The sequence below is a fragment of the Lygodium microphyllum genome, chromosome 1, assembly GCF_053477565.2.
Source record: "Lygodium microphyllum isolate KBCC chromosome 1, Lygodium_microphyllum_v1.1.10, whole genome shotgun sequence".
NCBI lineage: Eukaryota > Viridiplantae > Streptophyta > Polypodiopsida > Schizaeales > Lygodiaceae > Lygodium > Lygodium microphyllum.
In genome coordinates, this window is record NC_141135.1 from 151,717,212 (window position 1) to 151,731,864 (window position 14,653).

Below are 14,653 nucleotides of genomic sequence, written 5' to 3' on the forward strand. Positions count from 1 at the left end.
TTATGAAGTTTCTTTTAGTTTATGTTTATGGTAGTTCTAAATATCTTGAAAGCTCTTGCATTATGTTTGGTATAATAATGAGCATGGAGCAACCCTATAGACTGCACATTGGAAGGTCTGAAAACACAGGTATAGCATCAAGCTTGTAATTTACCGATGATGTAGCTCTATTTATTTGCTAACAAATGATTTAAGTTAGCATCGAGTAATTGTATAGAGCATGCTTTGGGAGGATTGAGAATGCTGGTATAGCCTCGTAAACCTCCAATGCGGGTTCAATGGTAAGTGATGATTGGAAATAATATCCATGAACATGGAGCAGTAAGCGGAACACACGAGTCCCTTAGCATGAAGAGCGAGCTATCCACCTGGAGTAGCCAAATTAAGTCCGAGCACAAGTCAGAACTCAACTAGTAGGAAGAACTTTTAAACTATAGTATCCTAGCAGCAAGGAAGTAAAATACAAGTGGAGTGCATGTGACTAGTGCATGCTTGAACTGAAGCTCAAAACTTTGAGGATTTGTAATTTTAGTTGCAGGAAGCAAGAAGAGGGCTACATGGAGGATGAGCAAGTCCTTATGTCTAAAGGATCAATGTATGGCATAGTAAGGCGTAGTCTATTATACAAGCTTCTAAATATTCTTGTCTAGTGGTGATCGTAAAATTGTTATCAGACAATGTGTGAATGGGGATCCATGGCATGAGATCCAATGTCATAGTAAGAAAGTATTAACAACAGGCTTGCACTTGTTATGAAGAGTGGAAAGTACACTCTGGGATATAAAGCTACATTGAAGTCATTGTGTGGTGGCAAGGGTACATATCTATTAAGTTGCACTTCAGGGTTTGATTGGTACTTTGCTTTGCTACATGGTAAACATGTTTGATATGCAAGTAAATTGATCATTATTGCAAACAATTACCCACCTTTGAGAAAGTCAGAAATTGAGTATTATGGGATGCTTTCAAACACTGGCGTACATCATTATACTGGAAGTGAGTTTAAACCTACCGTTTCATATTTTAACAAAATTTTTAGAGTAGCTTCTTTGATTCTCATTGGCTCACTTTGTATGTGTTATATGCAGACAATGTAGATCTTGGCACTGCTTGTGGAAGGTATTATAGAGTGTGCTATCTTAGCATCACTGATCTTGGTAAGTCATACTCTTATACATAATCATTGATGGAAACTTATACAGCTTACCATTTCATACATACGTGCAAATCTATCATGATCAAGATCCTGATAATTACTTGGTTATTGATGATCTCAGGTGATTCTAATATTATCAGGACAATGCCAGCAGAATAGGGGGGTATACTTCTTGAACAAGCTTGAGAAAGAAAAACTTGTAGGCAATTTCAAGCATTAGCCAAGCCTTCATTTTTGAATTTTAGGATTTGAAAATTTTCTAGGATATGATTAAGTTGAATTTTGAAATTGAGCATTCTTTTTTTTGAATGTGGAGTTTTTTTTGTTGGACGTTTAGCAGAATATCTACTTTTACTTATGTTAGTCCTTTTGTGTATATATCCGTGGCTAATATTTCTTATGGCAGGGCATGACTATAGGGGATCAACAATTAGACTTTCTCAAGTCTGGCATATAAAGTCAAACTCAAAAGAGGCTACACCTTCAAGCAAGTATGGAAAGTTTTACAATGGCAAGTGCTATATAGTCTTGTACTCTCATCCAAGAGAACAAAGAGGAACATCTTGTATTTTCTTAGTTGGGAAACCATAGCACTTTGGTAATCAAACATGTTTTGTCTGGGGTGCAGTGTTGTGTATATGTGATTATCTTCCTTTTTCACAATTGCAAACCTATGTATTGGCAGGAGACCCTTTCTTCAACAACACAATATGCCAATGGAATTGCAAGTCCCATGCTTGAATTTGCAGTTTAGGTAATGCCTTTTGTTAGAATATAGTGCTTCTAGATTGTCTTGTCACTGTAATTGTGTAATTGTCACTATAATTGTAGTGGAAATTTGAAAGTTTTAGTAAAAAAAACAAGCTTGAACAAATTGAATGTCTGCCATGCTACCAACCAACCATCATAGCTGTATTTTTTTTGTCTAGACAGCCACACAATTGGGTGGCATCATTCTTGAATCATAGATGGACTACTCTTGTATTTAGGATCTGCCTTGGATACAACACATTCTTAGAGATGCTTCAAAAGTTCAATTTTCTCAATCCTTGAGATGAGAAGACCACATGCTCATATCATTCTTATTTATCTATACACACTTCTCTCATCAAGCATTTGTCATATATTGTTATTGTGTGTGTATGTATTACATGCACATGATGTGCTTTGTAGGAATGGTAGATAAAATAATTTAAGATGAATTAGATGCAAAAGATGTAATGATAGCCTGTTGCTATCACAATAGGACAACTCCAAGATAAATATTGCAATTAAGAGAGCCCCAAGATAGTACTAGGATGGTCAAGATGTGTATTCTGATATTTCTACTTCAATTTTTATAATTAAAGACCACAAGGTTGGCTCTACGATAGAGTTGAGCAACTAGCTTACTAGCATGTGTACATTATACATCTAGTGTCTCTATTTGGATTTTTTTTCAAAACCCTAGCTTTATTCATAAAATTCTAAATTTTACCGTTGGATGTTATATATCATGAAGATATTTTGCAAAGCTTCATCATCACTAAAAAGCTAAACTCTTTTATGAACCCTCAAGAGCTAGTTGTGATCAATTTTATGATAAAAATAGTGTTTTGTATTTATTACATAAGGATTTGCTAAATTCTTTTCTTTAAAAATAAATTTACAGTAAGGGATTTATAAATTATGGTAAGAAGTTGAAGTTATAGAAGGGTAAAAAAAAATCACAAAAAGGTTACATAGGGATATATAAAACATGCCATTAACGCACGTCATATATAGGATTTATACATAGTGACCCCCCCGAGACTAGGTGCTCCCTGCCAGGTTTTGCAAAGCCCTTAAGCTGCTCCATATAAATCTCATCATGCAAGTCCCCATGTAAGAAAGCTGTCTTGATATCCATCTGGCATAAATCCAAGTCAAGCTGAGCAACCAAAGCCAAGACTAAGTCCAGGGTGGTCATCTTAACCATAGGAGAAAAGACCTCATCAAAGTCCACACCATGCTCCTGCTTAATACCCTTTGCTACCAATCTAGCCTTGTATGCCGGCTTGGGGTGTCCAGGGGTACTTTTCAGCTTGTACACCCACTCGCATGGCAAAATCTTCTTGCCCTCAGGCAAGGAAACCAAATCCCAAGTCTCATTCTTATGCAAGGAGTCTATCTCAGACTGCATAGCCCTCTCCTAGGAGTGACTATCACCCCTGCGCATAGCCTCATAATAGGTGAAAGACTCTCTTGCATCTGTAACCAAGACATAATGCATCGAGGGCTAAAATCTATTAGGTGGACGTCTATCTCTAGTAGACTGTCTCACGGCAGGCTCTGCTGCCTGCCCAGCTGCCTGTCCAACACCCTAACCATGAGCATTTGCTATAGCTATAGGCTGTCCAACTGGCTATGCGGGAACTCTCGGCTCCTCTTGAAATATGACCATGTGGATCTCAACAAAACTCTCAGGCTGCCTATGCATCTTGTCTTCATGGAAGACTACATCATGACTGCGGATGACTTTCCGTGCCTGTGGATCCCAGAGACGGTAACCCATCTCGCCTGCATCCCCATAACCAAGGAAAATGCATTTTACACTCTTAGGATCCAGCTTACTTCTCTTGTCCTTGGGCACATGGCAAAATGCCTCACATCCAAAGACACGAAGATGCACATAAGAGGGAGGTTTTCCAGTCCATACCTCCTTTGCAACTTGGAAATCCAAACCACTAGAAGGTGATCTGTTTATGATATGCACAACTGTACTAACTGCCTCAGCCCAAAAGCTCTGTGGTAGGCCTGCATGGCTAAGCATACTACCTACATGCTCCTGGATGATTCTATTCATCTGCTCAGCCAAACCATTCTGGGGGGGTGTAGGGGGGGCGGTCAACTCACGCTTAATACCTTTCTCGTCACATAACTACTCAAAATCATGTGAGACATACTCACCCCCATTATTTGTCCTTAGGCATTTGAACCTATACCTAAACTGGTTCTCAACCAATGCAAGCCATCTTTGAAACTCAGCCAAGACATTGAATTTCAGCTTAATGGGATAAGCCCAAACTTTCCATGAAAAATCATCTATGAAAGTAACAAAATATTTTGCACCACCCATAGACTGACAAGGCATGGGCCCACAGACATCCGAATGTACCAATGCTAAGGGCTCACTCATGCATGGCCTACCAGACTTCTTATGCGTAGACCTAGTCTACCTGCCATAAAGACAATGCTCACATGAATCAAAACATGCATAATCAAGGGGCGGTAAGTATTGGAAACCAGAAAGCATTTTCATTCCCTTCAAAGACATATGGCCCAAATGAGCATGCCAAAGAGATACATGTGGGATAGAACCCACAAACAAAACATGAACAAGGGAAGAAGCGGATACAATCAAGGGATAGAGGTTGCCAGCCTTGGCACCTCTCGCAATCACAAGTCTACCACGAGTGATATTCCATGTAGAGTCTCCAAAAGATACATGATAACTTGCATCATCAAGCTGTTCAGCTGACATGAGACTGCGTGTCAAAGCAGGTACATGACGTACATCCTGCATAACAAAACTGCTGCTAGAAGGAAACTACAGCCTAACATCACCAATGCCCACAATATCGAGAAAGCTGTCATTACCCAAGTGCACATAACCCGAAACAGTATGGTATGAAAGAAACCACTCTCGGCAAGGTGTCACATGAAAGAAAGCACCTGAGTCCAAGAGCCAACACTGTGCATACATAGAGTGTATCTCTGTCATTTGTGAAGCACTAGAAGAAGCTGCAATGATATAATCATCATCATTAACATCCTTATGCTGCATAACATTGATCTCTTTAATTTTAACACTAGACTTTGCAAGCACTATGCTGCGATCAAAAGACTTATCCTGCACTTTGTCTTTCCTCTTATTTTTGCACCTTTCATTGTGTAGCTCATGGCATTGTGGCCTAATATGGCCCTTTTCCCCACAATGCTGACAAGTAACATTTGCATTCCTGCCACGGGATTTGCTACATGACTTCCCACGAGACTTGGATCGAGATTTCTGAGAATCTCGTCCACGGCCATTGCCACTGCCATGCTTTCCATATCCATCATTCTTGCCTCTAACTATCATAGCATGCGACACACGAGAGGCATCCAAATTCTTACGGTTAACCTCTTCCTACAGAAGAGCACTCTCAACATCATATAATTTCAAGGTAGCAGCAGAGGCACGTAATGCAGTGCGAAAGACATCCCATGACTCATTCAGAGTACCAAGCAAGAAAAGAGGAGTGGCATCCTCTGCAAAAGTGATGTCCTGCGAAGTCAAGTTTGAATATAGCATGGAATTGGCTCAAGTGAGCAGACATAGTCACATTCTCCTTCATGTGCAGATCCATAAGCTACTTCAGCCAACACATCTGACTCGCTGGACTTTTCTTGTCATAGAGATTCTTGATTTTATCCCACAAGTGCACTCTATTCTTCCTCAAATACATTGTAATGAACCTGTTCTGTGAGAGATAATACAATAGTGGACTTGCATAACTCATCAAGCTCAAACCATTCCTCATCTGGCATAGTTGCAGGCGGCTACCCGCTGAACCTCAATGGTTTGATCTGCAATTTCTGCACCAATACCTGCAAAATCTGGCTCTTCCAATAAGAGTAATTCGTACCATCAAGCTTAGTGATGTTGAAAATAGCATGATCAGTGGGGGAAGAACTCGCCATAATGCAGGCTGGAGGATTGTAGACAGTTCAAAACTGCTTACTATTTACTGTAGAAAATGACCAAAAAATCACCAAAATCGAGAGAAAATGGCGAGAAAAGTGTAACCAAAGCTGCTGCCCACCAAGTACTAGTGAAAGTATATCATTTCAGAATATTTCATCATGAAAAATCCATGTCAGTCCGGAGTTATATGCTTGCTATAATAAATGACAGCAAGGTACTGTGAGAGTCAATTTCTGACCAAATCATTGCACCAAGTCAATAAATGACAACCAAGACATGACCAGCCATAAAGGGGCATAAATCAACACCAAGTAGTCATCAAGACCCTGAGCAAACACCCAAACATGTCACCAAAGCATCCGTCAATGAGTAGGCATATCCCCTGGACAATAGGGCAAAGTATACATAACACTGGCAAGACCTGACACCAATAAGTGTATGCTCACAAGAGTGCGAAGCCCAAGCTTAGGTCAAAAGCAACTCCAAGATATTAGTGCATGAACCATGCATCATTTAAGTGTAAGAGATCCCAAAGTCTCAAGTATCTACAAAATGCTCAAAATAGCATAAACCTCTTGCTCAATGTTGGTCAAGCATACAAGATGCTCCCATTGGCACAAAAGGTGGATAAACGAGCTCAACAGCTCAATCAAACCAAGTCAGAGTACCAAAGACAGGTAACCAAGACAATGCCTCAATAGCATCCCAAGAGCATGACGGCTACAAAGCAACTGTAGGTAGCATCCATGAGCAAGACATGAATCCCAATAAAAATCTCTGACAACCAAAATAGCATCCAATACAAAATTCTGGAATAGCAAATGAGAATCCAAGCCAAGTCTTCAGAGAGCACTAAAGCTCAACAAGCACATGGCACACTGTGCCAAGACAAATGCATCAAGCCATAGGCGTTGGGTAAGCATGTACCCAAATAGCATATAACTATCAAAGCACTGACCATTGTCAAGCATTGACCAATGTCAATAAGTGCGGGCTGAAATAAGCTCAAGCTTCCAAAAGCATCCGGATCCAATGACAAGCTCGAAGTCGTCCCTCGATGATAAATACATCATAGCATAACCCAAGACATACACCCAGAACCAATAGGCATATGTCAAAGCATGAAAGATAGCTTCAGTCCAATAGTATTCAGCATGCATTTATTGTTATAAATTGAGTATTTCCAGCCCTGCAATCAGGCCAAAATCATAGCATTACATGTAGCTTCAATCCCCAAGTCAATCGGGATGCAATAGGCATCAAACCGGTTATGTAGTCATGCCCAAACAAGCATAGGCATAAATTGTGAATGTAGCACTAGCATCAAATTTCTGTGGACTATTTATAATAGTCTTGAAACACTATTTTCAGCCATCAACCAATGCCTAATCTCAAAGGATTAGTGCCAAGTATGAATATATGTGCAAGAAGCCCAAAATGGAGCTCGAGCAAGTGATCAATGCCAAAGCTAGAGCTGGAGCTGAAGTGGCTGCTTGTGTGGCTACCCAAAAATAGGCGCAAATCTGTGTGGAGTTGCTGCTGGTCTTGCTAGTCCATGTGGCAACTTTGGGGTGGTTGGAGGGCTCAAACATGAGCCAAGGGGGCCTAGGAACAAGCCTCTAGTAGCCCATAACTGGGGGCAAAGGGATATGAAGGTTGGAAGCTTCAATGGTGGCTGGCCTGTCTGCCTAGACCTGTGGACTGAAATAAAACTCTGAAATAATGATGCAATACCTCAATGTCAATGCCCTAATGGTGCCTCAATAGGCTGGGAAGAAGCTCGGGAAGCTGGGGAGTGACGGGAGCTCAAGAGAATGAGCTATGGCTGCCGAGAAGGAGACCCAATGCAAGTGGGGAGTCAATGGGAAGCTGAGAATTCCACGAGCTGTTGCTGGATTGCCCGCTAGCTTGCTAGTCAAATACTCTAGAATCTCTTAGAGTTCCCTCTTGTTATTTGGCACTTGGAATGTGACAGGTTTAGGTCGCCCACGAAGGGTTCCTACCATCATGCAGACTGGTATGGAGGGTGTCTTTTGACTTGCCAACTGTCTTGATGGCTTACTCGTATGCCTCATGATCTAAGAATGGCAAGTCGATCATAGCAAGGACATGCATCCAGTCTCGCACTCGGATCCTTGTAAATATCCCTGCGAGAGCAATTCTTCTTTCTTAATCCTTTCAAACAATAGAAAATTATTGCTATTAGTATTGCTATAATGAATGAATTGAGTGTTGAGATATCGAGCTCCACTCGTGATATGCTAGAGTGACCGTTGTGCATTTATGTCACCGACTTGTCAGTTGCAGATGCGGTTGGTACACCGCCCATGAATAATAGCTAGATGACATCTATCCTTATCTACTCTAGTTCATGGCTCAGTTAGTATGCCACCTTAGTTAGTTGAGTTCGGTTTGAGACCCATATATAGGGTTCTTCTATTTCTATGTACTAGAGTTCTTTTTGGCTTACACAACTAAGAAGAGGAAAACTGTTTTCAGCCTCCACCCTTGTGTGTATTCCCCCATTGTGCAAGCAAGAAAGCTACAAGTGAGACTCCTTCCTTCTCTCCCACAATCTTGACATGGTATCAGAGCCTTGTTCGTGGTAAGGAGCTCAAGAAAGCAAACCAAGTTCGCGGTGTTCTGGTAAGAGGACCACTGTTGCTTTCATTTTCTGTTTTGGGAGCAAGTCTCTGCAGGTAGCATAGCCGAAAAGTGCAAGAGTGCATTGTCTCAGATTGAGACACCCTTCGCGGTGTAGCAAGAGGGCAGTATATGCTGCGGGGGGAGCGCTTTAGCCCTTGATTGCTTTGTTTTTTTGATTTGAGGCCATTTCGGGGCTTGTTTTGGAGGCGGAAGTTTTCTGCACGCACTCAGGAAAAGGCCCAGTTTTATGCTGTGTGACCACTGTTCTACAGGTTGGTGAAAAGTTACTGTAGAAATTGCATCGTATGCCTGTGCGTAGAGACATTGGGAGTTACAGAATCGTCCTTGTTGCTTGTTGATACAAAATCGTCACTAGGAAGTGACTGTGTGGTCAAATACCACTTTCGTCAGTTTTGCAGATTTGCCCTTGTGAGGCTGAAGCTGTGTTCTTTGCAGTGACAGAATTTTTTGCAGTGTTCTGTAATGGCATATGATTCTCTTTCACAGATTGTCACTGAAAAGCTTGACAAGAACAACTTCCAAGCATGGAAGTTTAGAATGATGAATTTCCTTATGGGAAAAGGATATTGGAAATTCATTGCAGGAAATGAAGAAGAACCAGTTCTTCCTGATGTTCCCAATCAGCAGCAAATGCAGGCATTTAAAGCATGGCATGAGAGAGCCAAGAAAGTTATGTACTGGCTGTCTATCAGCATTTCAGACTCTATGATTGTGCATATTCAAGATGCAAGTACGCCAAAGGAGGGATGGGATACTTTGTCAAAAATGTATAGCACAAATACACAAGCCAGGAAAATGCAGCTCAAGCAAGAGTTGCACAATGTGCAAAGAGAAAATATGAGCATCAATGACTACCACATGAAGGTGAAGAAGATTACAGATGCACTTGCTTTCATTGGGTCGCCAATGAAAGATGATGATTTAGTTTCTGTGACCTTGAATGGTCTAGGAAAGGATTATGCACTGTTCCGAACATCCATTTCCATCCATGAAAGATTTCCTGATTTTGAGGAGTTGATTGCTCTTCTAATTTCTGAGAGCAGAGAAATGGTGGTGCATCTTCTTCAGGAGGAACTTCAAAAGAAGCTGTCTTCTACTCAAATGCTGGAAGAGGTAGAGGCAGAGGTAGAGGAGGCCGATCTGGAGGCCATGGTAGAAATCAGAATATGCAGCAAACTCAAGAAAACCAGTCCTATGGAGGAGGACGTGGTAACTCTAGAGGCAGGGGGAGCCAAAGAGGTCGTGGTGGATGGCAAAGAGACCAAAATGCAAACAGTAATGTTGAATGCTACTACTGTGGTAAAATGGGTCATATGGCTAAAGACTGCTATAAAAAGCAGAATGACATCATGAATGGAAAATTGCAACAAGGAAATTATGCGTCTTCTAGTAGACAAGGTGATGACAGAAATGAGCATTTGTTTATGGTACAACACATGAACAATTCTGTGACAAGTGCAGAAGAAAGCAACGATGTATGGTATGTTGACTCAGGTGCATCAAACCACATGACATATCATGCAGAATGGATGGAGGATACAAGGAAAATGGAAAAACCAGGATTTGTGGAGACTGGTGATGATACTGCACATCCTATTGTGCAGATTGGAAAAATTCCTTTGTCTATGCAGGATGGGAAAAAGAAATACATGTCTGATGTATTTCATGTCCCAAATATCACCAAGAATCTGGTTTCAGTTGGTCAAATGGTTGCGCAGGGCTTGCAAGTCAGATTTAATCCTCATTGATGCTTTGTTGAGGATATGAAAAATAAAGGTCGCTTGGTAGCAAAAGGAAAGAAGAAGGGCAGAATGTTTACGTTGGATGCAAACATGCTTGAATTGAGTGCATCAATGTTTGCACATGGGACTGGTGTAGTTGCAGATATTGATATCTGGCATAAACGCATTGGTCATGTTAATGTACAGCGACTTAAATCAATGCAGGCCCAAAATATTGTTGCAGGATTGCCTAAATTCAAGGTTGCAGAAATGCATAAGGTATGTGAAGCTTGTCAATTTGGAAAACAGGCAAGGAAACCATTTCCTAGACATGTTCAAGAGAGTAAGAAGCCATCGTAATTAATCCACTCTGATGTGTGAACTACTAAAGCTGCATCTCTTGGAGGCTATCATTATTTTATCACTTTTATTGATGACTATAGCAAAAAAGTTTGGGTGTATTTTATGAAAAAGAAAAGTGAAGTTTTTGGGCATTTCAAAACTCTTAAAGCTGTGGTTGAAAAAGAAACATACCTGCAAATAAAATGCCTAAGGTCAGATGGAGGGGGAGAGTACCTATCAAATGAGTTTGCAAGGTTCCTGCAGGAGCATGGCATAAACCAACAATATTCATGCTGTCATACGCCACAACAAAATGGAATTGCAAAAAGGAAAAACAGGCATATTGGAGAGGTATCTCGTGCCATGCTCAATGAAAAAGACTTGCCAGATTTTTACTGGGCTGAAGCAGTTGCTACAGCAGTCTACATAATGAACAGGACTCCCACTGCAGCAATACATGGGATGACTCTAGAGGAGAGGTATATTGGTAGGAAACTAGATATTTCTCATTTGAAGATTTTTGGTTGCATTGCCTATGTTCATGTGCCAAATGAGTTGAGATCCAAGTTGGATCCAAAAGCTGAGAAGTGCATATTTATTGGTTACTCTCTACAGTAGAAAGGGTATAGATACTATAACCCTTCTACTCGTAAGTTTACCGTGAGCAGAGATGTTGTTTTTGATGAGATGAGTAGCTAGTAAAAACCAGTAAATGTGATTGATAATGTAGATGCACAAAATGGTAATGCTGCACAGAATTCACAGCAGCAGTCACAAAATATTAGTGGACCTGGAGCGTACTCTAGTAGTGGTTCACATTCTTCGCCATGGACAGGCAGATTGAGATCGGGAGAATCTTCTCAAAGCAATGCAGATAGTGATATTCAGGTATCACGAAAAGGAAAAGAGAAGGTAGATCAACCCATGTTTGATGTGAATGCAGGTCACTCTTATGTGGATGGTGAATCTAGTGGCTCAGAACAGAGCATTGATGATGAGTTGGGTATCCTTCTATTGTTACACCTAGAGTAAGGAAGACCGGGGATGTTTTGAGAGCACCTGGGAGTGAACCTACTTTGCGTAGGTCTACCAGATTTAGGTATCCTGTGGATAGGCTGAAATATGATGGATTTACAGCCATTCACTATGCCTATATGGTCAAAGTGATACAGGAACCAAAACCCACTTCTTTTGAGCAAGCCATGGGAAAAGAAAAATGGGAGAAAGCCATGGATGCCTTGGAAGCAAATGCTACATGGGAATTGGTACCTTTGCCTAAAGGTAAGAATGCAATTGGTTGTAAGTGGGTTTATAAGGTGAAGCACAATGCAGATGGTTCTGTGAATAGATACAAGGCAAGATTAGTAGTCAAGGGGTATGCATAAACATATGGCATTGATTATGAAGAAACATTCAGTCCGCTTGCGATGATGGCAACCGTAATAGCAGTCATTGTTATGGCTGCATCAAAGGAATGGTCTTTACATCAGATGGATGTAAAGAATGCCTTCTTGCATGGTGATTTGCAAGAAGAGGTATATATGGAGCAGCCACCAGGTTATGTGCATGCTATTCATCCTGAGTTTGTTTGCTGGTTGAAGAAAGCCTTGTATGGCTTGAAGCAAGCACCTAGAGCATGGTCTGACAAGATAGGATAGTATCTTGTCACTATTGGCTTTCAGATTTCCAAGGCAGATTTCTCAATTTATGTGAGAAAAACAGAGAAAGGTATTATGCTACTTGTCATTTATGTTGATGATTTGATTATGACAGGTGACAATGATGAAGATATCCTTCATGTGAAAATGCTATTGAAGCATAAATTTGAGATGAAGGATTTGGGAGAGCTACGTTATTTCTTGGGCATTGAGGTGATTAGATCACCAAGTGGGATACGGCTCTTGTAGAGGCAGTATGGATTGGACATGCTGTCCAAATATGGGATGACAGGCTGTAATCCTATTTTAGTTCCTTTGGAGCAGAATGTGAAGCTGAGTGCAGATGCAGGTGAGCTTCTGGAAGACCCTACTATGTACATACACATAGTAGGAAGTTTGATTTATATGACTATTACCAGGCCAAATTTGAGCTATGCTGTTGGATTGGTAAGTCAATTTATGTAGGCTCCAAGGAAACCGCATTTGGATGCGGCTAGATGCATACTCAGGTATGTGAAGTCCACATTGTAGTATGGACTACTTTATGAGACTGGGGTTCAGATACAGTTGCATGGATACACTGATGCTGATTGGGCTGGTAGTATTTCTGATAGACGATCTGCAAGTGGGTATGTGTTCTCTTTTGGGAGTGCTGCAGTCACTTGGAGCAGCAAGAAACAGCCTACAGTTGCCTTGTCAAGCACAGAGGCTGAGTACAGGGGTGCAGCAATGGCTGCATGTGAGGTAGCTTGGTTGCATAAGCTACTTTATGATATGCATCAGCCTACAGATGGGCCAGTTGTCATTTATTGTGACAACATGAGTAGTATACACTTGGCAAATAACCTAGTCTATCATGCTAGAACAAAGCACATTGAGGTGCATTATCACTATGTGCGGGAGAGGGTTTTACTAGGTCTTATTGATCTAGTTTATGTCAGCACAGAGGATCAGGTAGCTGACATATTCACGAAGGCATTGGGCGCAGAGAAGCTGCGCAAGTTTAGAGACTTGGTTGGTGTGCAAGAATTGGGATTGAGCTCGAGGGGGAGTGTTGAGATATCGAGCTCCACCCGTGATATGCCAAGGTGACCGTTGTGCATTTATGTCACTGACTTGTCAATTGCAGATGCGGTTGGTACACCGCCCATGAATAATAGCTAGATGATAGCTATCCTTATCTACTCTAGTTCGTGGCTCAGTTAGTATGCCACCTTAGTTAGTTGAGTTTGGTTTGAGACCTATATATAGGGTTCTTCTATTTCTATGAACTAGAGTTCTTTTTGGCTTACACAACTAAGAAGAGGAAAACTGTTTTCAGCCTCCACCTTTGTGTGTATTCCCCCATTGTGCAAGCAAGAAAGCTACAAGTGAGACTCCTTCCTTCTCTCCCACAATCTTGACATTGAGAGGAGAGAGGAGAATGAGTAGGAGAGAGAGAGAGAGAGAGAGAGAGAGAGAGAGATAGAGAGAGAGAGAGAGAGAGAGAGAGAGAGAAGGGAGGGGGAGAGAGAGAGAGGAAGAAGAAGGGAGAGAAAGACTAGAAGAGGAGAGAGAGAGAGAGAGGAAGAAGAAGGGAGAGAAAGACTAGAAGAGGAGAGAGAAAGACATGAAATGGGAGAAAAGGAGGAAGGAAGCCATGGAAGTTGAAGGAGAAGGTGAAGAGTTAGTTTTTTATTATGTTTGGATGTCCTAAATTGGAACTCTTATACCTTATATATCCTAGTCAGTGTGACTGGGTATCTAATCCCTAGTTTTCGTGTATCTCGCTCATTACTACATGCATATCTTGCTTGTTACATTGCATCTCAACCCTGAAAGTTTTTACTCTAAAAAATAAAAGACAACAGGAGGAACTTGATAGAGTGGCTAAGGATTGGGGGTGCACAGTTCTATTCTAATCCACATTACAATGAAAAGTTTGGATGAAGACTATGGACATCATACCACTACAAGATATAGGCCTTATACCGATGTTAAAAACGACAAAAATGTAAATAACAAAATTTTCCCCAGTTGTCCCAAAAAGTGTCATTATTGGCGATGCCATAGAACAGTATCAGCGTCGCAAATGTGATGCTTATAACGACGCAAATAGCGATGCTGATAATTATGCTCTGCGATGCTAATAACGACACAAATAACAACGCGTGCAGGTAAATTTGCGATGCTAATAGTGATGGTAACATGGATTTTTTTTTGTGGTAGCTGCCCTGCCACATATAGCACTGTGTGCTTTATTTGGGCCATACAAAATAGTTTCTGCATTGTGTACAATGCTCGTGTAAACAAAAACAAAGTGTACTTAAATCATAACACCAATACATGAAATAAATACATGATCGCATAATGAAAGCGATTGGTACAATCATGACAAGATATCACTACTACATAGAAAATG

General features: G+C 41.0%; 1 protein-coding gene across 1 annotated transcript; it reads left to right on the forward strand.

The window, feature by feature from the left end:
- Positions 1-557: 557 nt before the first annotated feature.
- Positions 558-1,315, forward strand: LOC148041830 (large ribosomal subunit protein eL30-like). Its single transcript, XM_087697695.1, has 5 exons — positions 558-612; positions 724-814; positions 893-996; positions 1,089-1,157; positions 1,278-1,315. Exons 1-5 carry the CDS (start codon positions 558-560, stop codon positions 1,313-1,315), a joined length of 357 nt encoding a protein of 118 aa, XP_087553821.1.
- The last annotated feature ends 13,338 nt before the right edge of the window (positions 1,316-14,653 follow it).

Coding starts and splice junctions, on each gene's coding strand:
- LOC148041830 (XM_087697695.1), top strand. CDS start 558: ATGGAGGATGAGCAAGTCCTTATGTCTAAAGGATCAATGTATGGCATA. Junction 613..723: donor AATGTATGGCATAGTAAGGC/GTAGTCTATTAT, acceptor TGTCATAGTAAG/AAAGTATTAACAACAGGCTT. Junction 997..1,088: donor CGTACATCATTATACTGGAA/GTGAGTTTAAAC, acceptor TGTTATATGCAG/ACAATGTAGATCTTGGCACT.